The sequence below is a fragment of the Triturus cristatus genome, chromosome 3_1, assembly GCF_964204655.1.
Source record: "Triturus cristatus chromosome 3_1, aTriCri1.1, whole genome shotgun sequence".
NCBI classification, from domain to species: Eukaryota; Metazoa; Chordata; class Amphibia; order Caudata; family Salamandridae; genus Triturus; species Triturus cristatus.
In genome coordinates this window covers 1,031,640,786-1,031,654,489 of record NC_140583.1, presented here as the reverse complement: position 1 = coordinate 1,031,654,489, position 13,704 = coordinate 1,031,640,786, and the positions used below count along the sequence as shown (strand labels likewise).

The following is a 13,704-nucleotide window of genomic DNA, read 5'->3' as shown; positions in this document are numbered from 1 at the left end:
GCCTGCAAGACAATGTCCAAGATAAGAAGGTGTGTCAGGCACTCATCAAAAGACAGGGAGAGAGAAAGAGAGAGAGAGAGAGAAAGAGAGAGAAGAGTGAGACTGAACAAGGAGCGCAAGGCCAATCGGGGCCTTGGCTCATGCAAACATGCCAAGAGCTGCGTGTGTCTCGAAATCTGTGCACCCCAAATGACAGGTCTGGCATCAAAGTCAGTGCAAAGTCCACATCACATTAAAGAAATGCAAGCAGTAGTCAGACTAAAATCAGGAAAGAAAGCTCCTTTGTCTTAACACAGAAGGCTGAAGGCCAACTGAACCCCCAACCTTGGTCCTGAATGCCGCTGGCACATCCAGCGTGAAAAACCATACCAGCCTCCGACGACTCCCACACTGCGAACTGTGCTATTGAAACCCCAATGTGCCCACACACTTGTCCCTGCACGACCTACACCTGCAAGGGATGCTCTTGACACATTGGTTAAAAACTACCCATATGTCCAAACGTTGCACACACATACGACTCATTGCCCAGAGCTGTGGCATATCGTCCACCGAACTTCCGCTGGTCTGAGGAGTGCCGGTGCCACGAGACCAACAAGCGCAATGGCAGGCATTCCCGCGCACATGCACAACCCCTGTCACGTGGAACTGTACCATGCACGAATGCTGCATCTGTTGGGATCCCTGCCGATGGCAGTGTTGTGAATCAGTTTCCGTCTGAGTTTCCGTCTTGCCTACGTCACCTGCGTCAGACCTGGTTCTACTGTCGATCATGCACATTTGAGTGGCCCATGGAGGTCTGCCTTTTCTACCGCAACAGTTGCTGAATTGGATTATGACTTGACAGTGCGCCCCCTGTTGGCCCACAAACAGGAGTGTCACCGGGATAGCTGTGCATGGGATGCACTGATCTTTGGCGTATGTGCTGGCAGTTGCGCATGGGAGATTGCACAACTCCTCGTGTGCATTGACCACATTGAGGCGCTCCCCTATTGGGCTGTGTTGCGGATTGGGAAAACGGCATGGACTGAGCACATCTGCCTCACCAGTTAATGGATTGGCTCACCCTGGTGATCCTTGAACCCGACAACAACGTACTATTGGAACACATTGCACATGAAGCTGTGCTGGCATTCATGGACGAGCAACTACGTTCCTGCAGCCACATTGGATTGTCACCCACAGCACAGGTCCCAACACCTTGTTGCATCGTGGGGAATGCTCACATATCCCACCACAACAGAGGACATGTCTACCTTTGTCTGGACTCTGAATGCATGTGCGTGGAACTACGTGTATGTACACACACCTGTGCAAGGTGATGCAGTTCCATGGTCGGAGCATCACAGCGTCGTTTGGCAACGTTACCAATTTGGACACACTGCTGGGGGGAGAGTACACACATGGCAATGTAGCACGACATGTGACCTTGTCGGACCCTGTGAGAAGTTGGCCTGATGTATGATGTCACTAGTTCTAGTGTACACCTTATATCAGTCCAAATAACCCTTATGGTGATTGGTTGTAAAGTCAACCTTATAGACCAGCTATCCTAGTGGTAGCATGGACAAGAGCAGTCTTAGGCTAAACTCTGAATGGCATGTGAAGCCAGCTGTGATACCATATATAATCCCTTGAATACCAAATGAAAGGACACCACAACAGATATATATATAAAATAAAGTGTATTTATTCTAGTCAAACCCTCAGCACTCTTTATGAGATTAGAGGTAAGTACAACACAGTCTTATTTAAGCATACTTTAAGTCACACAGGTAAGTAATACAGTTAGGCCCTAGGGGCCACGCAAACCATATACTAGGTAAGTGGTATAAGAACCACTGTCACGGAAATAGAATAGGCCTAGGCCTAGGGAATCGCTGGGGCTACACTACACTAGCGTTAGTTAGGAAGTGGGAGGCCCACGGGATTCGTATGCAGAGTGGAAACACTCACGCGTAATGCGTAAAAGTCAATAGAAATAGTACAGTTTAGAAAACGGTAGATTTAGGACACTTCCGGAGTAGCTAGGAAGTTGAGACTTGAAAACTAGACACTAGGATAGTCACTATCCTGATGAGCACCGGAGTACCCAAGTTACCTAGCCCACAGGCTGCGGGTGCATAGGGGTGAAGATGCGTCGTTTTCGTCGTCGACTCCTATGGATGCCTGAAGAAAGATGCTGACAGGCAGTCAGTGAAGAGTGTCCGGTGGATCCCAAGGCTGGGATCAAGAAGAGAAGAAACCTGCAAGCAGAAAGGACAGAGTCAAGGTCACTAGCCAGTGACCACGTGGAACCAGGAAGGAACCAGGCGATGTTGTGAAGATTGCAGGTGAAGGTGAAGCTTGTCGCTGCAGCCAGGAGGACCAGGAAGCGTCGAGGACGACCAGGACCAGGAGGCGAGCTGTCCCACGAAGGCTCTTGCTGTCGGCGGCGTCGAAGTTGGACTAGGACTCACCAAGCCTTGGCAAGCGGAACCCACGAAGAACGAAGGACTTGCTTCTGGTGCAGACCAGGAAGGTCTGGGGTGCTTCTTCTTTGCAGAGAAGCGGGAGCCAGTCTGGAGGAGCCAAACCAGTGCAGAAGATTTCAGGGAGGGTCGTCACAAAGGCCACTAGCCAGCGGGCAAGCAACCGGACAGACACGGCAAGCAGGAAAATGCTGAAGGGCCCCACGCAGGACTCGTGGAGTGTGGGGGGCTGATCTTCGGTGCAGATGGTGCTTGGGGTTGGGGCTTCTCAATCCCCGGTGCACAACTTCGAGGGTACCTCAGAAGCTGCGCTTTAAGTTACTAGCCACTTTTTCCAGGTAGCCGGTCCCACGTCGCTCGTCGCCTCCACGGATCTCAGCTCGGCTGTAGATGTGGATCAGGGTCGGAGAAGTCTGGAAGTCAAGGCTCTGGTCAGGCTCTGCAGTCGGTTCCTCGTAGAACGTGGGCAAAGCAAAGGGTAGTCTCTTGATGGTGCCTGTTTGCACAGGGTAGCCACTCCTTGGCTACAAGGGAGATTCTTCAGTCTTCTTCTTTCGTCGAATGTCGAAGGTCCAGAGTTTCTGTTCAGTTTTGCAGGTTCAGGATAATCTAAAGTCTTGAGGCCCAACTCCCACTCTTATACTAATCTGGGGGGCTGGGATACCTGCTAGGTCACGCCTTATGGGTGGGACCTGGGAGGGGGTGGTTACACCCACTTCCCTTTGTCCAGTTTCGCGCCAGAGCTGGGGCTGGAGTGCCCAAGCGCCGGTTTGAACTGGACTATGCAAGGAACACCTTGTGTGCCCCAGGCATGTCTCATTCCTTTCAGCCCACCCTGCCCCAATACACTAAAGGCTGTCTGGGGAGGTGCTAGCACCTCCCCAAGCAGGAAACCTATTGTTCAGGCCTCCCTGGCTGGGATCACTCCCAGCAGCAGGAGGTCAGACTTGTGTCTGTGGCAGCAGCATCCATTTTGTGATGCTGAGGCTTTGGTTAGAGTTAAACAGCAAAGTAGGATTTTAACATGTCTCTCCCTCTAGAAGGGAGGAATAATATCCTCATCACCAGAAATGGTATGGGGGTATTATTCCAAAGTGTTAGACACCTTACACGACATGTTTTGATAAAGCCAAACCATAGTTACCATAACCGTTTAAGATTATAAGGCACTTTAAGAGTATATGGTAGGCTATATCATAGAACAGCTATAAGGACTTGGTTCCGAAAGCTGCAGACAGGCTCAGCTCATGCTAGAGCACCATCTCACATGTTACCAAGCACTCTGCCTCCAGGATTGTTAAGGCTTGCCATAGGAGTGACTGATAGGCATACATGTGTCTATATATAAGGGTAGATATAGGCATACTATATCTAAGCAAGGGGTGATTACACGACCTTGCCCCAGCTGAGTGATCAGCCAGTTGTGTCTAATTGGAAGGCCAGACCAGGGGTGGCATAATACATGCTGCAGCCCCTGGGAGGCCTAGGGTACACCTATGCCCTGGGTACCTAGGGTACACTGTACAGGGTCCAATAAGGTGATCCTTACCAATTGGTTATGTACCTAGGGTACATGGAGTCCATTTTAAAGAGAGAGCAGACAGCCTGAGACCCTGAATGGCAGGATCTCAGGCCAACTAAGTCGAAAAACCAGCTAGACACTAGGCAAAAAGTTGGGGGTAACCATAGTCAGATATCCACCTTCCTACAGACCCTTTCACCTGATCACTGTCAGCAGAGCAGACAGTCGGCGCAGTCCGGTGGCAGAGCACTATGCAGACCCCATGGGCTGTAAGTCGTGCCCCTTCACACGGGGCAATGAGCAGACGCCAAACAACACATGACTCGTCCAGCAAGGCAAGGTGGGCTGAGACCGTTGCCATCCGTAATGATTGGTGTTCATTTCTGCCTCCCCATTTCCTGCACCTCGACATGTTCCCATGCAGCGTGTAAGTGTCTTAAGCATGTCCCTGCATGTTGTGGCCGTTGCCTTGTCTGTACTGACACGCACATGCCAATAAAGTCTACACAACTTCACAGGTGTCTAACTGTGATGAGTGTTGATTAGATTGACCCCTCGTGTGCCACAATGAGCATCGTCCCTACACAGGGAGGGACTGACTGACGCAGGTACAATGGGCGTGACAGCTCCACCTCTGTGAGCCAGACATTGTTTTGGGATAGTTGCTGGCAGACCTATGCACTTACGTGTCTTCAGCAATGTGAGTATGGTGTCCAACCTCTGACCATATGGAGCAATGTCATAAATCATAATAGAATGTGTCCACACAGATGTGTGTGAGTAGGTATGCGATGTGAAGTTCTGTTGTCACATGTGATGTAGGACACCACTTCTGGCCTGCTACCGATTTGGTCATTCCTACCCACAGTCCTATTCAATACATGGACGTGTGCCTACGTTGGAGGTTGTGAGATTGTTGTTAATGTGCAATGTGGACACAGCTAGTACTCACCTTCACAGTCATCCAATTGGCCATGTGTCTCAGGGATAAACATGCGCATTGATGTCATTCACCAGGGTGTACCTTCTTGTGCAATCATTGTCCCTACATCCAGCCATACTTTCATACGTAAGTGAACATAGTCATGACACATCTGTGTGATTTCAAATGTTTTATTCACAATCTGGTGAATGACGGAGCTGAAGCAGTACATAGCCATCCAAGCCCACATAACATGGAAGCCCAGTGGTGGGCCAACCAGAGTCCTTTGGGGATTGAAAAGTGATTTGGAAGAGGGAGAGTGTTGTCCGCAGCAGGATTGCTGTGTAATTGTCAAGTAGTGAAGATATGGCAGTCCATGTAGGGGTCCGGGTGGATGTCACAGAGTGTTCTGGGGGTCAGTGGAAGCTGCTGTCCCAGTGCATGATGCATAGGGCAGAACCAGGCAGATACAGGCCATCTGGCGGCGATGGATGCTACTACCGCCTTCCTCACACAGTAAGTACCATCCACATCTTACTCCTCTGATACTTCTTCTGTGTCTGGTGTGTCCGGTGAGTGTGGTGGTGTAATGGCTGCATTACTGTGTGCCGCTGACACATCAGGGGTCGGAGATGTGTGTGTCGAAGTTCCCGCTGCAGTTATCTGGGACTGGCTCTGTGGCAGCAATGGCAAGATGATGAACTGCAGGGCATGAAAGATCCCAGCTACATCCCGCTGGTGTTCAGCCGTGGCAGCCATACTTCCAGCCTGCATCTGCTCCATGGTCTTCATTGCCCTTCGCATCTGTGCCAACTCTGTGCTGTCATCGCCGGTGCCTGTCTGACTAGACAGTTCTTGTATCCGAGTAATGGCCCCAGGGAGGTTAGCCAAGGATTGTCGGTGAGCATGGTGCGAACAGGGAGTGTCCGTTAGGGACCGTACGTGGTCCCTGATGGGACTCAGACACCCACATATGACATCGAGTTTGGCTGCCACGAGCTCGAAATCCACCCGCAGCTGATCAGCCAACTCTACCTGGCAACCCAACACACGGCGTTGCAATTCCATGTAGTGTTCGTGAGGGTCCTGGGAGACAGCCCTGGCGGTGTGTGTTTCCTGCTGTTTGGTCTGTGCAGGTGGTGGGGTCACCTCCAGGCAGCTGGCCTCCCCTTCTCCTGGAGGTGGGGTGCGGAGGCTGCCCATTAGCCGTTGGAGGGTGTCTTGACATCTGTGCAGGTTGTCCACTTCATCATCACTGATGGGATTTGTGGTTTGCTCTGCAGTAAGTCTTGAATGTCCCTCTGCAATGTTAAGGAGAGATGCAAGTTAACAGAGTTTCCCATGTATGTTGACACTTTGCAAATGTTTACATACAGACTGCATGACAATGCACATTGTGACTGTTTTGGTGGAGTTGGCTAATTGATGGCAGACAGTGGGATTTTCGACTACATGACGGATGTGTGGTAGTACCCGTACATTATGATCACACAGTGTCAGGTAATGTCAGATGTGAGTGGACAGTTACTACACACAAGCGGAACCTGTTGTGTCCTCTGTCCTGTGGTGTAGGTGTTGCACTTTGTACCACATTGCCGTCAATGCTGATGGTCTGTGATTGCTATGTGTGTGTGCTGCATTGTGGGGGAGTTGCCCCTGCAGCTCTAATTTCGTGTACCCTTATCCCTTTGAGGCGGTGTGCATTTGAATTGTGTGCTTTTCGGGGGCTGAAATATTTGCAACTTGGGTCATATGTGCTCTTGGACAGATTTTGTGGCCTTGTGCATTGTTCGTCTGCTGCGTGTATTGGACGGCATGGGTTTTGAGTGCACGTGGATATGTCAGAGTGTGACCTGATCCTTTACGGATGTGATCCGCAATGGGCCACATCCATGTCGATTCGTGCACCATGTCATGTATTTTGGCTGCTGCCATGCTATCGGTCATGCAGTGTCACTTGCATAGTCAGTGTGGCTCACACAGCCACTGCTTTTCTGGATTCATCACATGTGCATGGCTCGGTTGTGTTCTTGGTGATTTGTGGGGGCCCATATGTGCACATGGTGGATGGGACTTACTTGGGGTTTGTATGTGTGCTGCAGTGTTGCAAGTGTATCAGGGACATGTTCCACAGTCATTGTGCAGTGTGCTACACATGATTGTGCATGTGTGCCATTGTCCCCATCTCACCCCGTCCACCAGTCCCTGGTGGTTACTCACCCTTTTGCTGTTGGGTCAGGTCATTTCGAGCTGTGTCCAGGTCCCCAACTCCTGCCACCATCTCCACACTGATGACTGTGGCCACCATTTCATCCAGCTCCTCCTGTGGGGCAGGACTCCCACCTCCAGTCGTCGTTGCTGCCTTCCTGTTGGCTTCGAGTTTCTCCTTGGTTTGGCTGTGCACTTCATGCCAAAGCCTCTTCACCTCCTCCATTGACCTCCTCGACACTCCGACTGCATTGACGTTGGTGAAAATGGACTGCCATATTTCCGTTTGGGTTGCCATTGCCGCAGTGGAGGTGACGAACAGTTGTTGATGGTGTTCTGTCACCTCCATGACGATGATCCGGGCTTCCTGAGGACTGAACCCCATCTTCCTCTTCCTCTTCTTCTTGCCCTTCCCCGAACATGGGGTTCTATGCTGGTCCTCCGTGGGGCTTGTGGAGTTTGGCTTGTCCTCTGCACTCGGTCTGGGTGTATCCATGGTGCTACGCAGTTTGAATTCGTTTTGGTGTTTTTTTTCTTTTGCTTTTATAGTGCATTTTCCTGCATGACGCGTGGGAATTGCAGGTCTGTCGCTGGTTTTCATCGATTTTGGTATCACGCTTTGGGGCATCGTAACTTTTTGGGCGTTCGTGTTTCGCATTTTTTGTTTGTCATGTTGGTTTTTACGCGGTCATTTGGCGCGATATCATGCAGCTATCGCATGGTGCGCCAGGTTGGGAATTGGACGTTAAGATGGTGTTATTTTCTCCAGCGATGGACTGCGATATGCAAAGTTGCGTTACGCTAAATTTGCAATGGTTATCACACATTCTTGAGAATATTCCCCTCAGTTTTATAATGGTGTAGTGAGGGGAGGACGGGCGTGGCAGTGGCGTAGCCAGTGTGTCATGGTAGCGCTAAGATAACATGGGCCCCGTAGCAACCATATTTGAGATGTGTAATAGAGAAATATGGCTCAGTGGGCGCCCAGGGCTGTTGCACCTTGCCCCCGATGCCACTTCACCTGCTGTACACCCATCGAGCACTGCACGTTTTATTTATTTATATACCTGCCTGTTCCACGCTCCTCTGCTGAGGAAGAGAGTACGGAACTTGCAGGGGAAGTTTTTATAGTACCCCACTGCCGGTGCTGCGATGTTCTATGGGGCGTCATAATTAACTACGAAGACTACAACCCCCAGAATGCACTGTTTCTCTGAACGAAATGCAACGACCGGCATATGGCTACAACCAGTGCTTTAAATGGGCTGGTACTCACCGGTATGGAGTACCAGCACTTCTTCTTTTTCTCCCTTTGAGTACCGGAACTTTTCCTTCGCCAAGGACAGTACTGGTACTCAGGGTGTATCCATGGTGCTACGCAGTTTGAATTGGTTTTGGTGTTTTTTTTCTTTTGCTTTTATAGTGCATTTTCCTGCATGACGCGTGGGAATTGCAGGTCTGTCGCTGGTTTTCACCGATTTTGGTATCACGCTTTGGGGCATCGTAACTTTTTGGGCGTTCGTGTTTCGCATTTTTTGTTTATCATGTGGGTTTTTACGCGGTCATTTGGCGCGATATCATGCAGCTATCGCATGGTGCGCCAGGTTGGGAATTGGACGTTAAGATGGTGTTATTTTCTCTAGCGATGGACTGCGATGTGCAAAGTTGCGTTACGCTAAATTTGCAATGGTTATCACACATTCTTGAGAATATTCCCCTCAGTTTTATAATGGTGTAGTGAGGGGAGGACGGGCGTGGCAGTGGCGTAGCCAGTGTGTCATGGTAGCGCTAAGATAACATGGGCCCCGTAGCAACCATATTTGAGATGTGTAATAGAGAAATATGGCTCAGTGGGCGCCCAGGGCTGTTGCACCTTGCCCCCGATGCCACTTCACCTGCTGTACAAATTGAAGCCACACCCATCGAGCACTGCACGTTTTATTTATTTATATACCTGCCTGTTCCACGCTCCGCTGCTGAGGAAGAGAGTACGGAACTTGCAGGGGAAGTTTTTATAGTACTCCACTGCCGGTGCTGCGATGTTCTATGGGGCGTCACAATCAACTACGAAGACTACAACCCCCAGAATGCACTGTTTCTCTGAACGAAATGCAACGACCGGCATATGGCTACAACCAGTGCTTTAAATGGGCTGGTACTCACCGGTACGGAGTACCAGCACTTCTTATTTTTCTCCCTTTGAGTACCGGAACTTTTCCTTCGCCAAGGACAGTACCGGTACTCAGGGGAAAGTCAGGCAGTGCAGGCTCGATGGCACTGGAGACTGTGCTGCGCAGAAAGTGCTCTGCTTGGCAAAAAAGAGAAGGCAGAATGGAGGGAGGGGCAGTGTATGCCTCTGAATGGAGCCGCTGCTGAGCAATCCAGCAGCGGCTCATTAGCATCACTTAAGGGCTGTTTAGGGTTGTGAATGCCCTACGGTCCTCTGTGAATAAAAGTGAAGGGTCCAATCAGACCCTGCCCAGTCAATCACACTGTAGGTGTGGGACTCTGAGCCTATCCCTCACCCCACAAATCTAATTACAGCGTGACACCCGAGATGAATGCACCTCTCAGCACGAGTCTGCGAAGGGGGAGTGGGAGGGGATATTACACGCTACCCAGCATCAGATTGGGAAGGCGGACATTGGGCAATGGGATGGTGCCTGAGGGTCTCTCTGCTTTTTTTCCCTTCTCCCTATCCAGGCTAGCGCCCTGAAGCTATAGTTTGCTGGGAAAGGGGGAGAGTTAGTGACTTGGCCTTGATGTGTGCCTGTTGTTAGCACCTTGGCTCCAGTGTCTTTCAGGCCTTGGTGGGGGGGTTATGTGTGCATAGGCTGTGAGACATCTTTCCCAGATAGAAAACTGAGAGGATGTAATGTTAGGGCTGGTCAGAGCTGCCTAACAAGGAACGATGAAAATAGGTTTGAGTCCCAGCTTCAGCTCAACATCCTGTGATTCTGAGCAAATGACTTAATTGTCCTAGGCCTAAAACAAAAATTAATGTGACTTTCTGTAATGTAACTGGTGCTCATGTAATCTCTGCCCTTGTGTGTCTGCTATGTTTGTGTGTTTGCCTGCATTTGTATGCCTGTTTTTGTAAGAAAAAAGTGAGAGAAAGAGAGAGAATCAAGACACTCTCAGGAGGTATTTTAAAGAAAATTGGTGGCACTTTGTGTGTACATGTCTGCTCGGCGACAAAGATTCATAAATAACGAAAAAAAGGGTTGGTGGGTGGGTGAGTGAGTGGATGGATGAGTGAGCAAGGGTGGATGTATGTATGGATGGATGAATAGATGAAAGGATGAGTGAAAGCATGCATGGGTGAAAGAGGGTGGATGATTGGCTAAAAGGGCAGATGATGGGTGGATAAGTGAAAGATTGGATAGATGAATGAAAGGGTGGATGATGGATGAGTGAAAGGAGGGATTGAGTGAAAGGGTGGATGGAATGAAAGGGTGGATGGAATGAAAAGGTGGATGGAATGAAAGAGTGAAAGGGTTGATGGATAGATGAGCGAATAGATTGATGGATGAGGGAAAAGGTGGATAAACAGATGGATGAGTGAAAGGATGAATGGATAGGTTTGGAGATGGATGGATAGGTTTGGATATGAAGGGTGGACAGACGGAATGGTGAAAAACTGAATGATTGATGAAAGACTGAATAGACAACAGAATGTAAAGGTTAAATGGTGGACATCAGCAGGTAAATGGTGGGATGAAAAGATAAATGGATAGATCAATGGAAGAGACAAGAGATTTCTTCTGGGGAGGGTCATGATTGTTTGCTTCATTTGCTTGGTGCCATAAGATCTTTTGTTCGAAGTGGGGGTATTTTCAGTTTCTTCCTACTCGTATGCTTAAAAATATATAGTATGGTGCCAAACAGCAATCAACAGTATGACATTAAAAAGGGTGCAACTATTGCAAAAAAAAGGAAATGTTAACAGATTATCGCATTTCTCTTTCATTTTGTGTAATCAGTTAACTTGCTTTGTTTATATCAACACATTTCTCATGTGTTTTGGTATGTGCTGCAACTAATACAGAAGTCGTTAAGTATCATCATGTCTGGCCTTCAGCCCCGCCCCTAGCTCCGCCCCCTCACTAAACCTGTAGCTCATTTTAATGAGTACCTGCGCTTATTTTTCCCATTTAAAGCACTGGCTACAACACACACTTTCAACTTACCGCATCAGCCACTCACTCTCACAGGTGACGAGTTGGAACCTCCTGCCTTTCCTTGCCAGCACAACATTTGATGTTGGGCAGTCCATTTTGCGCTAATCCCATTTTCCGAAATATACCTGAATTACCTGTTGCTGACAGCTGCAGGCGGGACTATGGGTGTATCCTCCGGCTTCCTAGACACGCGACAGCACCCGGCAGTGCAGGCGGCGGAGCAGAGCAGGTCTCAAAGGTACACATCTCTTATTTATTGACCCATAAACCCGTGGCGGGCATGTGGTAACAGGGAGGTGGGCTGAACTGGCAGAGGAGGGCACCCCTACCGTATTACAGGAGAAGGTAAAGGGAATTAATAAACTGGCAAGCGCACAGAAAGGGGGAAATGTCGAGTTGTGGTGTGCTTTATGTATTGTTATTTGATTATGCTGAGACCGTGTACTTCTAAATATAATACCCGGGTTCAAAATCGTACAGATATTGTTTATGTCGAGTTATTGAACCCGTAGTTGCTATACGTATTTGACAGGGCATTTAACGTGTCACTATTACACTCCTAAACGTCATCGCGCCTGGGTGTGTCACTTTAGAACCCGTAAATGTCAGGTCTCTGAGTATGCCGGATTACTTCATGCCTGAGCGTCACGTGACTGACAGTTCGAGCACGTCAAGTATTGTATACCCAATTGCTACTTAAATATTTAAATGCGGGGTTATATCAAGACTTGACTTTATATATCTTTTATACTTTGAAATTTATCATGTCCACTTCCCTATTATTTACTAAAGTCAGCCGGCAAAATAAAGAGCAAAATACGGCTGAAGCTGAGGTCGGTAACAGCACAGTCCTTTACCAAAATATTCCAGGAAGCCATACATCCTGCTGGTAAACTAAAAGAGTTTAGGGGCCAGAAACACAAAACAAATAGCTTCGGTAAGACGGTCGACGCTTTCCTGAATGAATTCGCCCCTTTAAGAATGATCATTTTTCATTTCTAACACAATAATTGTCCCTACTTCTGAGCTGAAAGAAGAGAAAACACAGTTAAAAAAGCAATTGCAGTGCAATAGATCTCGCATTTCCTAGAGTTTAAGCAATTGGTATTGCAAATGACAATGCCTTTTTTTTAAAATCTGTTTTGATAATAAACACATAAATGAAAGGCATTGTCATTAACAATGCCAATAGCTCAAACTCTTGTAAATGCTTGACCTCAGCCGCCATTGTACAGGGCTGCTTGGAAAGTGAAAGCGCGCATTGCGTGCTGAATGTTGCAGAAAAGCATGTCATGCCTGCAGTAGGAGAAACTCATTAAAGAAAATAAGACATACAGTGTAACAATAGAAGTAAAAGGGCTAGTCCTCATGTGAAGTTACAAATGAAGACAAGGTGGTACAAAGGAGGGACTAACAAGCCAATTAACGGATAAGAAGCCAGCATTTACAAATGAAAATGAATCCCCTAGGCTTTAAAAACGGTATAGTATTATATCCCTTCTTTCTTGTAAAAAAAGCTGGGCAAAAAACAGTAAGTGACTCATTGACCACGTTCCAACTGTACAGAATGGGCAGTTTCGGACAAACTCTGTTGAATATCGAGAAGCATTTTTAGATTTAATCCAAACTATAGATTGTGGCACCTGTCACAATCTTAGCTTCATCCAGTAGCGGCCGGTGGAGGGAGTTCCGTGGGGCGGTGAGGTGGGGCGGGGGAGGGGCAGGGTGGGGAAGTAGTAAACACCGGAATTTGGATGAACAGAGGTAAGTAAACAATTAAATAAATAAAACAAATTTTGTTGCGCGCACTGGTAAGTTGGCGAGCGCGAGCTGCTGCTCGAGTAGAATTTCTACCCAAGCTGCAAAAAGATCAGCACGAACGGCAGTTCGCACTGCACTCTACCACTTGCGGAACTTGCCAGAGTTTTTTTGTCGCTTTACGGAGTTCTGCGTAGCAAAACTCCGCAAACTACGCCCAGGTCTGACCCTTTTTCAAACGCTGGAACCGGTTATATTAATCACAATATACACGAGTCGCGACTTCAAGGACTATAGAAACCCCAGGCATTATCTATAAATGCAGTGTGTGAGCAACAATTTAGTAATACATTATGGGTTAATCACTTGCATCTGAAATCTCGTTGCTAACATTGATTCCAGTAAGCCCCGAGGTTTTATCTATAAGAACAGTGTGAAAACAGCTGTATTATAGCACATTAGGGGCTGGTCACTTACATTTAAAATCGCGTTGTTGCTAACCTTGAATCAATCGAATGCCATTTATCCAGATTATAAATTAGGTCAAAACCAATGAACAGGGAGTTATATTCACCATCTAAGGTCTACTTACCTGTGCTCGGCATTGATGGTATTAGTCGCAGCCGCTGCGTATGAGTTCCC

The 13,704-nt window shown here is 48.2% G+C and overlaps 1 protein-coding gene across 3 annotated transcripts in view; it reads left to right on the top strand.

Annotated features, from left to right (window-relative positions):
- The window catches only part of LOC146861445 (NXPE family member 2-like), a 474,101-nt gene that overhangs the window by 311,772 nt on the left and 148,625 nt on the right, over positions 1-13,704 (top strand). The window contains exon 1 of one of the 3 annotated variants that reach the window (XM_085645738.1): positions 11,238-11,542. The exons of 1 other annotated variant lie outside the window; for it this stretch is intronic. In XM_085645738.1, the coding sequence (XP_085501864.1) occupies positions 11,466-11,542 (77 nt within the window). In that variant the 5' untranslated portion in view covers positions 11,238-11,465. Of the gene's footprint in view, positions 1-11,237; positions 11,543-13,704 lie in introns of those variants that run through there. One more of the 3 variants, XM_085645740.1, reaches the window with a different exon arrangement.